The 12,356-nt window shown below is 35.1% G+C and overlaps 1 protein-coding gene across 27 annotated transcripts in view; it reads left to right on the top strand.

Annotated features, from left to right (window-relative positions):
* ROBO2 (roundabout guidance receptor 2) overlaps positions 1-12,356 on the top strand; it is a 1,364,435-nt gene that overhangs the window by 1,202,397 nt on the left and 149,682 nt on the right. For all 27 annotated transcript variants that reach the window (XM_015445439.3, XM_074033673.1, XM_045384387.2 and 24 more), the window contains exon 5: positions 3,752-3,890. In XM_015445439.3, the coding sequence (XP_015300925.3) occupies positions 3,752-3,890 (139 nt within the window). The remainder of the gene's footprint in view (positions 1-3,751; positions 3,891-12,356) is intronic.

The following is a 12,356-nucleotide window of genomic DNA, read 5'->3' as shown; positions in this document are numbered from 1 at the left end:
TGGCTGTGTCATGTACATGCAGGTGACTTTCATCTCACTTCTTCTTTGCCTTTGTTTTGTTTTGTTTTGTTTTTCTATCCATCGAATTACATTTTTTCACCATGAGCCAATGTCAGACTTCCAAAAATTGTATACCACATATGCTCCTGTGGTTATCCAGTTGCTAAGCAACTGGACTCTGCTTGAGGGTAGCAGGGAAGAGAGAAGGTTCATTGTGAAGTTCTGTACCCCTGCTGAGTTCATTTGAACAGCAGCAGGGATCCTGTATCTTGATTCTTCTTGAAATTATAAATCAAGTGCTTCCACGTGTCTCTATATAAAACAATGAGGCTTAGAACAAGTACAATGACCAAAAAAACCCTTAAGGATCCTGATGGTCTCCCCTTGAGGAAAGGACAGCTTAGTTTGTGACATTTCTGATGTAACTTTGGCCATTTGGATTAATTATATGTTGTGATTTTGTGACTGTTAGCAAGTTAAGGAAAGCATACACAAAGTTTTTCTGAAAATATAAGTAAGTATTTTAATGGAACTGGTCTCACATAGTGTTTTTCAATTTATTTTATACCCAGCATAATGTCATGAAAACTTTTCATATTAGATAGGTAGTTTTAATATTGCAATGACTTAACAGTTTTTCAGTGTATAAGTTTGCCGAAATTTATCCTAAAATCTCACGTTTTCCAATATTGTCAGTTTTGCTGCAATGATCCTATGGACTTCTTATTTTTGTTGCAATTATCAGTTATCGAAGTCACTGTTCTGCATTGTTATATTTTGCAGAGTGTCTGCAAGTAATGGTTGTTTTGGTTCTTCTTCAGTGCTCACACTTCCTTTTTCTTACTGATTTTTCATGTTGGCATGCCCATCTTCTTCTGGACTTCAATGGGCATAACTTTTGTATCTTACTTTTAAGAGAATTTTCACATTTAATTTATGACAAAATATCTTCATCACGTTTAAAAAGTCTTTTTGATTCCTTCATTATTTAGATGTTTTTTAATCCAATAGCTATATCTACAGATTTGATCATATGTATTGTTATTTCCCTTCCTATTATATAAGTAACCTCCTTTATCTCATTGAAAATTTGACTTCAAGTAATAGAAATCTGCCTAACAATGGCTTAGGCATAAGAGGTTCATTTTTCTCATCCTCACCATTTCTATGATGAAAAGAGCTTAAACACATGAACTCACACACACATGCACACACTCACACACACTCCATGTTTTACCTGCCATTCTGTTTCAGTTTGCTAAATGAAAAGTTGAGACACTTTCTAGAGTTTCCTTTTCACTCTATGTGTCTGACTGATCCCCCAGTTTTGATCTCTCTTTTCTGTCCCCTTTTCCACATCCTATGAACCATTGTGTCAGTTTAAGCTGAAATAATTTCTTACAACAACACTTTGACTTAATTCATGACTTTGTTTCTCTTCTACTTTATCTTTCACAGACATGCCAACAAGCCCTTTTTCATATGCTAATTCAAAATGTTGCTTACTTGCTTAAAGTCCTTCAGTAGCTCTCTATCAACCTCAGGGCAGAGCTCACAGTCCTTGAGTGGTGAACAAGGCCTTCATGGTCTTACCACTCACTCTCTGGCTAGCTTTGTCTCTCACCACTTTCCCCAATGAAACTAAGCTGCTCACTATTCACCAGCTTGACCACTTAGTCAAAGTCTCTAGGAGTGGTTGTATTAGCATGTGCTGAATGAGTGAGTGGATGAGAGAAAGACTTCTCTAGCTTGTTCATTCCAGTGTCGGGATGTAGTATGATACTCCTGCTAAAATCAGAGGGAACAGGAAGGGTCTCCTCTTGATGAATCATTTTTCAATCTTGAGTAATATCAATAGTGTCTCAAATCTCTTTAACATTGGGTTGATGTAGTTTTTGGATGAACTGGATAAATAGCTGCACCTGATAGCACAGAAAAAGTCAATCCCGCTTCCTATGCTAATTATTTATTTTTTACTGTTAACATTTGGGACCCTCGTAAGGATATATTAATCCTATTGCCTATTTAACTACCAGAAATGATAGCTCAATACCAACTATTCCAGCCCTGAAATAGCTGCTTTGGGTACATAGGGTCCAGAGTTGGAAAAAAATCACACTAAATTATTTTATCTGACATGCAGGTTTGTTCTGTTGTCTGTGGGGCACAATTTGCTGCTAATTTATTCAGAGTGTCTAAAATCTTTAGATGCAACCATGTTTTTCTTTCGTTTTTATGGATTGCTTGTTAATTCTGCATTTACAAAATTTTTCATGATAAAATTCTATTTGCCTTGTTTTATGGCTTGGGATTTTTGAGTCTCAGACTACAGATACTCAAGCATACGCAGAAAATTCTGATCCCTACTGTCAAATTCTCTGCAGAGATACAACTATCTTCCTTCTAAATGCCAATGATAGTTGGTTTTATTGCAATAAAATATTTATCTTGCAACTCACACATCTGTTTTATAAATATGGATCTTGATTTAGTCAATAAAATCAAATACTCTTATTTTATACTCTTAAAATCTATTATTTGAAGTAATTTATTTTCTTTGAAGGTTTCCTGCCAAATACATTTTAGTTTTTGTGGCACTGTGTACAAAATTTTAAATTAGAAGGTTTGAAACTCAAGTCCTAGGTGGCTAAATATGTCCAGATGGCCAGATGAATCGTGTCAACTTCCTATGAATCTCATCTTTCTTTTCCTTGGCTTAGTTCTCGTTCTACCTCAGTAAGTAGCAATATTGAATTTGTTTGTGATTTTTAGATATGGGCTAATAAAATTTAAATGAAAATTTTTCCACTCTCAGGCCATTATCCAAAAGGAAAGAAACCGGACAAGGAATGCCAGTGTTTAGCAACACATCAAACTGCTTTTTGTTTTATATCCTCAGAAGCTAAGCATCTTATGGACAGGAAAAGACTTTTATGGATAAGGACTTATTTTTCTCTAGCTTTATGTCGGAGAGTGCTAGAATACAATTTAACAGTGGCAAATACAGATTAATAAAAGAAGAGAGGATGAAAACAGTAAAACAGACTACCGAAGAAATAAAAAACATAAAATTAAGTAAAATAAAAATGGATAAATATCTCAAACACTTAAGAGAAGACCATTGGAGAAAACCTCAAAAAATTGATAAATAAATAGTTTGCAACATTTAATAATGGCAGTCTCTGTATTTAAGAAAAAAAAATCAGGCAGACAGCTTTCCATATATGAAGTTAAAATAGTATGGGAATATTAAGTCCTTATCAAATCATAGCCTAAGAGGGAAAATTTAGGTTATATATATGTGCGAAAGTACACATTTTTAAATTTTCTGTAGCGTTCTTGAGGAATATTAATATTTGGTTTTTAAAATATTTTTATTCCTTTCAACTTTTCGTTTTCCCACATTGAGCCCTGATAATAGATTACTGTGATCATTTTTAATCTCTTTTTCCTGTAGAATTCAGTGTTCTGATTTTTTATGATAGGATCCACCTGATTTAGCTCAGGGATTCAGTGAAAAATCAATTTAATATTTTTTCCAAAGGTTGTATCATCTTAAGTGCAAACTGTAGCTATTCCTTTGTTCCAAAATACTGTATTTTATTGAATGCTGTTGGACTCACAAGGCCACAGAGTTAGGTACCTGTGTACCAACAGTAAATTAAGTTTCCTTTGCTTATCTCATAATGTAATTAAAGCACATATAATAGTTTATCTCATTTTACCATTCTTTCTTTTTTTTTTTTTCAAGAACGACCCACATTTCTCAGGAGGCCAATTAACCAGGTGGTACTGGAGGAAGAAGCTGTAGAATTTCGTTGTCAAGTCCAAGGAGATCCTCAACCAACTGTGAGGTGGAAAAAGGATGATGCAGACTTGCCAAGAGGAAGGTAAGACCATCATATGGATGGACTATTGCTAGATAACCAATGAATAATTAAGAAAGAAAAGGACAGCTACAGTGCCACCACCATATACTCCTACGTCTTGGGGTATTTTCACTCATGTGATTTTTACATATGCAAGCCACATATTTACTGTTTGTATATTAAAGTCCTCCAGGCTTTCAATGTCACTCTTTCAGTGAGTATCTACATCAATGCTTGATTCTTCATTCCACCTCTTATCCCTGGATACCAGGGATTCCTGGGTGCCTTCTTTCCCCGGACCCTTTGGGAATACTATTCCGTTCCCGCAGAATGCCCTCTGCATGCCTCCATCAATGACTGCCCTGTTCCCATGTTTCACCCACTCTGGATACCATTTGTCACCTCTACGGCCCAAAGCATAACCAACAAAAGACTACTGCATGTGGCTGACTAAGTCCTGGAGTAAAGGAAAGGTCAGCACAACACTGAACTGGTAGCAAGTAGTTGGCATTATTTTTCACACAGGGGATTTCTAACACAGGGACCTCCTGTCACTTTCTTTCTTGCCATCTCTTCATGGAGACCTTCTCTTCCATCTCTTTCTTATTGTTCTTATCACAAAGCCCTCAAACCCAAGCTCTCAAGCTCTCATCTTATTCAAAAATGCTTTTCATCTTATATGAAAATAGTTTTAACTTGTTGTTATATAAATTTCCCTAAGACCTTGCCATTTAGAATCAAATCAGTAATTCAAGTGGTTTGTTGTTGTTGTTGTTGTTGTTTTAACACAAGTAATTTTATCTTTAAGATTTGTTATGGCTTCCTGCTAGTTCTGCCTACTGACATTATAACCATCATACATTCTCCAATTATTGCCTGCATAAAATTGTACAGGCCGTGTTTTACTGGTTCTTGTTTTTTACAACAAATTTTTGGCCAGGCACAGTGGCTCATGCCTGTAATCCCAGCACTTTGGGAGGTCAAGGCAGGTTGATCACCTCAGGTCAGTAGGTCAAGATCAGCCTGACCAACATGGTGAATCCTTGTCTCTATTAATAATACAAAAAATTAGCCATGTGTGGTGGCGCACACCTGTAATCCCAGTTACTCGGGAGGCTGAGTCTGGAGGATCACTTGAACCCAGGAGGTGGTGGTTGCAGTGAGCCAAGATCCTGCCACTGTACTCCAGCCTGGGTGACAGAGTGAGACTCTGTCTCATAAAGAAAAAAAAAGAAAAACTTTGTTTCATTCAACTGACTGGCATTAACCAGGCTTCTACAGAAGCTATATACCTTTTATGTGCTTTCACTGCTGTCAGTACTTTCCTAAATGTAAACATTCATTTCAAAATTTCAATTTTATAAATCCCAAGATATGATAGGATACTTTATTTCAAAAGACACGTCACTCATGGATTGAATGCACCAACCATTTATAACAGTTACTGAGAGGTTCTTTGCAATCTATGGGAATAAAACAAGTGAAAACATTAATTCAGTTAGTTTTTCGGCCTATGTAGTAGGGAAAGTCATTACTGTGTTTCTTTTATCATTTTAATGCCAGACATCTATCTTTAAAGGAATGGTATTATTAGAAGATGTTTGTAAATGTGAGGCTTTTTGTGCCATCTCATTGGAGAAGCAGGTTAGAAAACAGGGAGAGTTTACACTATTGAACTGTTACTGTCCATCCTCTACACATAGTCAACAACTTGCTTCAAATTTGAGAGCACATAATGAATAATTTTAAAATGTTAATGTAAGGTGAAGGGATTAATTCTATAGTAAAATTTATCCTAGTGTAAACAAAGGTTTATTTTTTAAAACTGGGAGTATATGGCCTTGTCCATTGTAACTTCAAAAACCTTCAGTTTTGGCATAATTTTGATTTATAGGAAAGTAACAAAGTAACAGAGAGTTTCCATATACACTACACCCAGTTTTCCTTATTGTTAATATCTTACACGACTATAAAACATTTGTCACAACTAATGAGCAAACCTTGATACGTAATAATTAAGTAAAGTGTGTACATTATTTGGATCTCCCAGGTTTTCATCATTGTCCTCTTTCTACTCCAAGTCCTGTTCAGGTAATTATTGAGTTGGGTGCCACAGACTTCTGCATTTGTTCTCATGTCTCTCTGGTGTCTTGTGGCTTGTTACAGGTTCTTAGTGTTTCCTAGTTTTGTGAGCTTAACAACCTTGCAGGGAAGTACTGGCCAGGTGCGCTATCGAATGTCCCCCAAACGTGGATTAGTCTGGTGTTTTCTTCTATTAGAATGGGTTCATAGGTTTTTGTTTTTTTTTAAATGCCATAGAAATGAAATGCTCTTCTTATCACATTGTATCGGGGGTACATTATATCCGTATAACAGCACTGGTGACCCTGTTAATTTTCAAACATTGAGCAAGAGCTCGTTGAAAAAAGTATTAAAAATAGAGAATTGTAAGTGTGCGTTGCATTTTAACATGTCTATGTTTCTGAATTAAGGTAAAATAAAAATGAATTGAGCCTAGTTTGATTATTTTCAGTTTAATGTAGGTGTTGGTCATAAACCTGACAACTTAAGCTGCTACACTGTTCTCTAAATCTTGCCAAATTCATTTGCTTCAAAGTACAAATGATACATATAAATCAAACAACAGCATTCAGGTTACATTTTCAGAAGGTATGATATCAAGGCCACTAAACAACAAGGTTGAAAGCATGAGAAATCTTAGTTTCATTAACTTCCTTTAAAACATTTTCATAGCTTTGGCCTCTTTATTCTTTTTACTGGCATATTATTGTAGTACTTTGTGTAACCAGTTAAATATTTTTAAAATCTTAGGCAAATGGAAGTGCTGTGTAAGCTTTAAATTGTTTTGTTAGAGAGGCTTAAAGCAAGGATAAGTGTAATATAGAAACTGAGGTCAATATTTTCATCATGAAAGAAGCATGTACTTTTTCTTGAATTCCCAGTCTTTAAGTGATATTTCAGAGGAGTTTATTCGTTCCTCGATTTGTATGTATTAGCATAAGCCTCACTTATGCATAATGAGAGGGAAAGACACTTCTTTCCTTGGTGAGGAATAACAGTAATAACTTTTAGCCAACCATAGACTAAATCAACAACATTGATTCTATTACATTATTTAGGTCTCAGACTAGGGAGATGGCCATTGTTCTTGTATAAGCAATTGGTGTGGTGGATGACATTTCTTTGGCTTAACACTTAATGAAATTTGAATAAGGTTTGTGTAGTGGTTCATGCTTAACACATTTATAGGAAGGCTTTGTAGGACAGCTGCATAGCCTGTAATTACTATGTAAGTAATATGTGACTATTTTTCTTTTGGAGACAAGAAAAGCTTTTCAATTCAAGTTTAAATTTATGAAATGCTGTAAGAGCTATTAAAATCTTCAACACAGAAGAAGATATCTGTGCCAACCTTTCAGTAACCAGAGATGAATTAAGGGAGTATTTTTTTCCCCTTGCCTTGAAAATATTTTTTAAGTAGTACTGATATGCCTCTTTCTTTTATTTAGTCTTAAACTCCTGACCTTTCTCAGTAACTACCTTTAATGAAATTACAACAGACTCAGTGAGTTGTATTAAAACATTTTCTGAAAAGATGAATGTTTCAGTGAGGTAGGAAGCATAGCAAGTCTAACAATAACCCTTATGCTCAACTAGGGAAAGTTATTTATGTGGACATTTTCCATGTGACCAAGGGACAAAACGGGAAGGAGTCTACATTATACACATTAGTGCCAAACTGTTAATTCCTTGCAGAGACTTCTGAAGATATGACCATTTCACAATTGAATATTTCAGGAAGCATACTGATTCTGTAGCAAGTACCAATACTGTTTTCTAGAAGGTTTCAATACATATATATTAGGGACAAAAATTTCATACACTAATGTGAAAATAAAGTGAGTAGGGGGAACAAGCAAGTGAAAGGCATTTTATAGTTTATAAAAATTATGATTTTTAAAGCACATTTTAAAAGCGTAATTTAAATAGTAGAAGATGCACTTTTGGGTTTACCTACATTTAGTGAGTGCCTACTACATTTTAATGCTCATTGCAAGTTTGTAAAAGTAAGAAACAAGGTAACTTAACTGTTATTAGTTCTTTACTTTTTGTTTTATATTAGTGAGATTGGATGACGTGGGAAAGTATTTACATTCTGAATACAGTAAAGAAAGTAAACTGGAGCAGCTCTAGTTATATTCTTGGGTACTATCTGTCTTTTGAGGGCAAATATCCAACATTTTGCTTATTAGTACTCTCTTGATTAAGTGCCTTCAATACACCTTTTCACAAAGTGTTTTAGGTGATAGAAGTTGCCAGTATTTTTAATAAATGAGGTGAGGTTCCACCTCATGCCATGTTCCATCATAACATAAGTTTATTGTGTATTTTTGTTATATAAATATATTTATGTGCTGAAAGTCTGTAAAAAAGTATAAAATGAAGAAACATTACCATAACACAAGTAACATGACATAAAGAAACAATATAATAAAATTGTAACCAAAGATATAAAAATAAATTGAAATATGACAACACTGCAGTGTTCTGTTCAATTTAATATTGAGATTTTTAAAAAAATCCCTCTTGGAACTTGGATAAGAGTTAGTGTGATTAATCTGATTGTGAATTCTTATCTATACATGTCAGCAGACTTTGTATTTCATTTCATTATTAGCAGCCTTTAAAGAACTGTAAACAGGAGATTTAATATCTCTCATCAATCATGTAATTTTCAGCATATTGCCATTAGCTCCATTTTCTTTTTTTATTTCTTTTTTATTTTCTAAACTAACTCTAAAGTAACACTAAGTTCCTCAATAACAACTTCTGTCTTCCACAATAGAGAAAGGAATGTTCAAAATCGCTTGTCAGAAGAAAAAGGAAATAAAATATGCCATTTACATTCTTATGTATGCCTGCAAATTCTAAATTTAGTTGATGGCTTGCACATAGTGGATATAATTAATGAATATTTCATAAAACAGGAAAGGGAGTAGAGAATAAGAGTTTCAAGATACGTAGAGCAAAATTCTATCAATTTTCCTTAACCCACTGACAAAATTTCCTTTTCTAAAGTGCAAGTCTATTTTAAGAGAGGATTTTCAGAGTTTTTAGTTCCATGAAATGTGAGATTTGCATAAACACATGATTCTTTAAGAAAAGAAACTGAATGGAACTACTTACAATTCCTTTTTTCTTTTTTGGATGCATTTTTATACAAAGTGTCCTTCTTAGCCCCAGCAAATGTGTTTAGATTAATTGTTTGGAAGCTCTATTGTTTACAGCATGTGCTTCTGGGACACAGGGATGCTGAACAGGTGCTTAACTACCCTGTGGAGGTGATTGGCCTTCTTCACATATAGTGTATGCATCAAAGACATGCAATAATTTGGGCTCCTGATAAATAACCACACTGATTAGGTTGGCTGGTAAAGACTGGGCAAGTGAAATGGTCTTAGCAAAAGAGGGAAAATCTAAGAATAGGAGAAAAGCAATGTGTACGAAATATTGTAAATGATCTAAAAAATGGACCGGTTCCTAAAAGTCAGAAATGTAAAGAAAAGTGTAAATGAAAAAATCTTTCTTTTTTATGCTATGCAGATGTCTTAGTCACGTCTGTCTGAAAACAGTTAGAAACTGCACGGGCAATGACTGTGGGACGTTTTAATACAAATTACAATAGCATAAACATATTTAGGCCATTGCCAAGGGGTTTTGGACTTCAGGCCTTGTTCTGCTACTGTTTGACCATTTAGTTTATTTACACTCCCATTTTCTGGAAATGATATTTGACAAATTTCTCTACTGCAAACTAGGAATGTGATCTTGAAGCAGCTATTTAAACTCTGTGTTTTATATCCTGAAAATATGGACCAGCAATGTGGTAGGTCTGACAATTAACCTGTATTTTGACTCATTTTAGAGGGTGAGGAATTATGCCACACATTCTAACTCAAAGGGCTATGAAAATGATACAACCTTTTCAAAGCACCATAAACATTGTACAGTGGATGCACATACATGGTGCCTCAGTTTTACAAATCCACCTGATTGGTGGCATTTATTAATTATAACTACAGGGAAAAAATAATTAATGCTGAAAAATATGAAATATATAATTTGTATATAATGACACATTCTCCTATCTTTGGCCATATGATTTCCATAGAAACATATACAATATTATTTTTAAATAGATATCACTTACGCTTTTTTTTGTTTGTTTGACGGAGTCTCACTCTGTCTCCCAGGCTGGAGTGCAGTGGCACATTTTCGGTTCACTGCAACCTCTGCCTCCTGGGTTCAAGCAATTCTTCTGCCTCAGCCTCCCGAGTAGACGGGACTACAGGTGCACGCTGCCACACTCAGCTAATTTTTGTATTTTTAGTACAGACGGGGTTTCACCATGTTGGCCAGGCCGGTCTGGAACTTCTGACCTCGTGATCTACCCGCCTTGGCCTCCCAAAGTGCTGGGATTACAGGTGTGAGCCACCGTGTCTGGCCTGCTTTTAAATTATATAGATTCATTTATAAATGTTGCTAGTGACTTTGCCAAGTCTGAAAGTTGCCATGCATTTTCCACCTGTCGTAAGCTATCCATTCTCCCAGTACTGTGTGCCAGCAGCAGTGCAATCAGTCACCTGGGTTGAGACCTTCACATTTCACACATACTGTTTTGTTTCTCTGTGAGTAATAAGCATAAAACCATTATTATAAAAAGATTGTTTAATGTTTAAAGCAAGTATTTAGGGAGGACTTACCATGTGCCTTGCAATGCAATAAATGCTTTTTAAAATGCTTTAAAAATTCCATTATTTTAAAGAATAGTGTTATAGCATAATATTACTCCTATTTGAGGGTTATGGAAACAGAAGCTTAAACAAGTTAGGTTTTTAAGGCCACACATTAATAAGCATTAGGGCCAGACTGGACTTAGAATCTGTCTAGCATGAAATCTCTATTTTAAATGAGAGGGCATGATAATTATATGATTATTAATTATTTAAGGATTTGAGCCACCTATTAATTTTATATTTTAGATATGAACTTAGATAATTGGTTAGAAATACTGTATTATGAATAACTATATAAACATACTATACAGCAATAGAGTTAAGCTAATTTTTAGACCGACTTCGTAAGCCACACATAAAATGTCTTGACATTATAAAAATTTAAACTTTCTGAACAGTTCAAGTTTACCTTCTTGGAAACTGAACATAATAGATTTTGTTTTTACAAACAGGATTAATTGACAACTTTCAGAGAGATGACAGAATGGTAGTTTTCCTGTGTTTTCATCAACTAGGTGCTAATAGTTGCTGTTAACACAAAGCTAATTGCCACCTAGGGTGGGGAGTGCACGTTGCCTCGTCCTGTGACCACACTGGCCCATCTGTTAAGAATCTCAGCTTAGGAACAATGCTGGAACTGGCATCCCATTTGGGTTCTGGCCAGCGGTCAACTAACAAGCTGGGACACACTTGGAAGATGAAATGCCTTGAAGTCAGAGATGCTCTGCTGTCCATTAACTGACAGCTCTTGTATGTGGGCAGAGCCAAGACCAGGTGCCCGTATGCAGAACGAAAGGATCTGTCTGCGTGCCACCTGTCACTGACATGTGCGTCATGTCCAAAACACGAGCCACAGTAGGTGTGCTTCTTCCATCAAAGTGTGGTTGTTGGAGCATTCAGTCAGGCTGAGGTATTACCTTAAACTAAACTGTAGGACAAGCCAGAGGCTTACCATAAGATACCTCTCATAGCATGCCATATCACACAGGTGGATGGAGATGTACTATTAGAGACACTCTCCCCTGTACCTAGGTTCTCATGTTAACTCTAAACAAACGGTAAAAAAAAAAAAAAAAGTTGTTTAATTATATTAACACAAGCACTTGTGTGCATAAGACAATTTGTGGTTAGAATCATGCAAATAAATTTTAATCACCCCAGGGGTTATTCTAAAAATATATTTCTAACTGATTTTTGTTATTAGTCTTAATAAGTTGAATTGTAAAGTGAGGCTGAAAGGTAAAATAGAATTTAAGAGGTCAGTGTTCTTATCCCAGCTCTGCCATAATTCATCACGTTATTTTAAGCAATTCATGTAACATGTCTGAGTACCAGAGTCCATATCTGCAAACTATGGTTTCGGTGCTGTCCTCAAATTCTGAAATTGTATGGTTCTATGGCAACCACTCAAAGCAATTAGAGAAGCACGGTAATTTTTTTTTTTCAATAGAAGAAAAAAAAAAGAAACCAGAAAATGGAAATAAATGGACCTAAAGAAGAAAATTAATATTACCTATATATCTATTATCCAATGACAACCACATTTTATGTATAGAATGCATCTTGTAAACGTATTTATATTTTAGGCATATTTTTCATTCAAAATGGTTCTTGACCCTGAATGCTTACTTAGGCTTTTATTTTTTAAAAGTCAAAATTGATTCAAAAT

Source organism: Macaca fascicularis, chromosome 2 (assembly GCF_037993035.2).
Source record: "Macaca fascicularis isolate 582-1 chromosome 2, T2T-MFA8v1.1".
Taxonomy (NCBI): domain Eukaryota; kingdom Metazoa; phylum Chordata; class Mammalia; order Primates; family Cercopithecidae; genus Macaca; species Macaca fascicularis.
The sequence above is the reverse complement of the archived record's forward strand: the minus strand, read 5'-3'. Positions and strand labels throughout refer to the sequence as shown.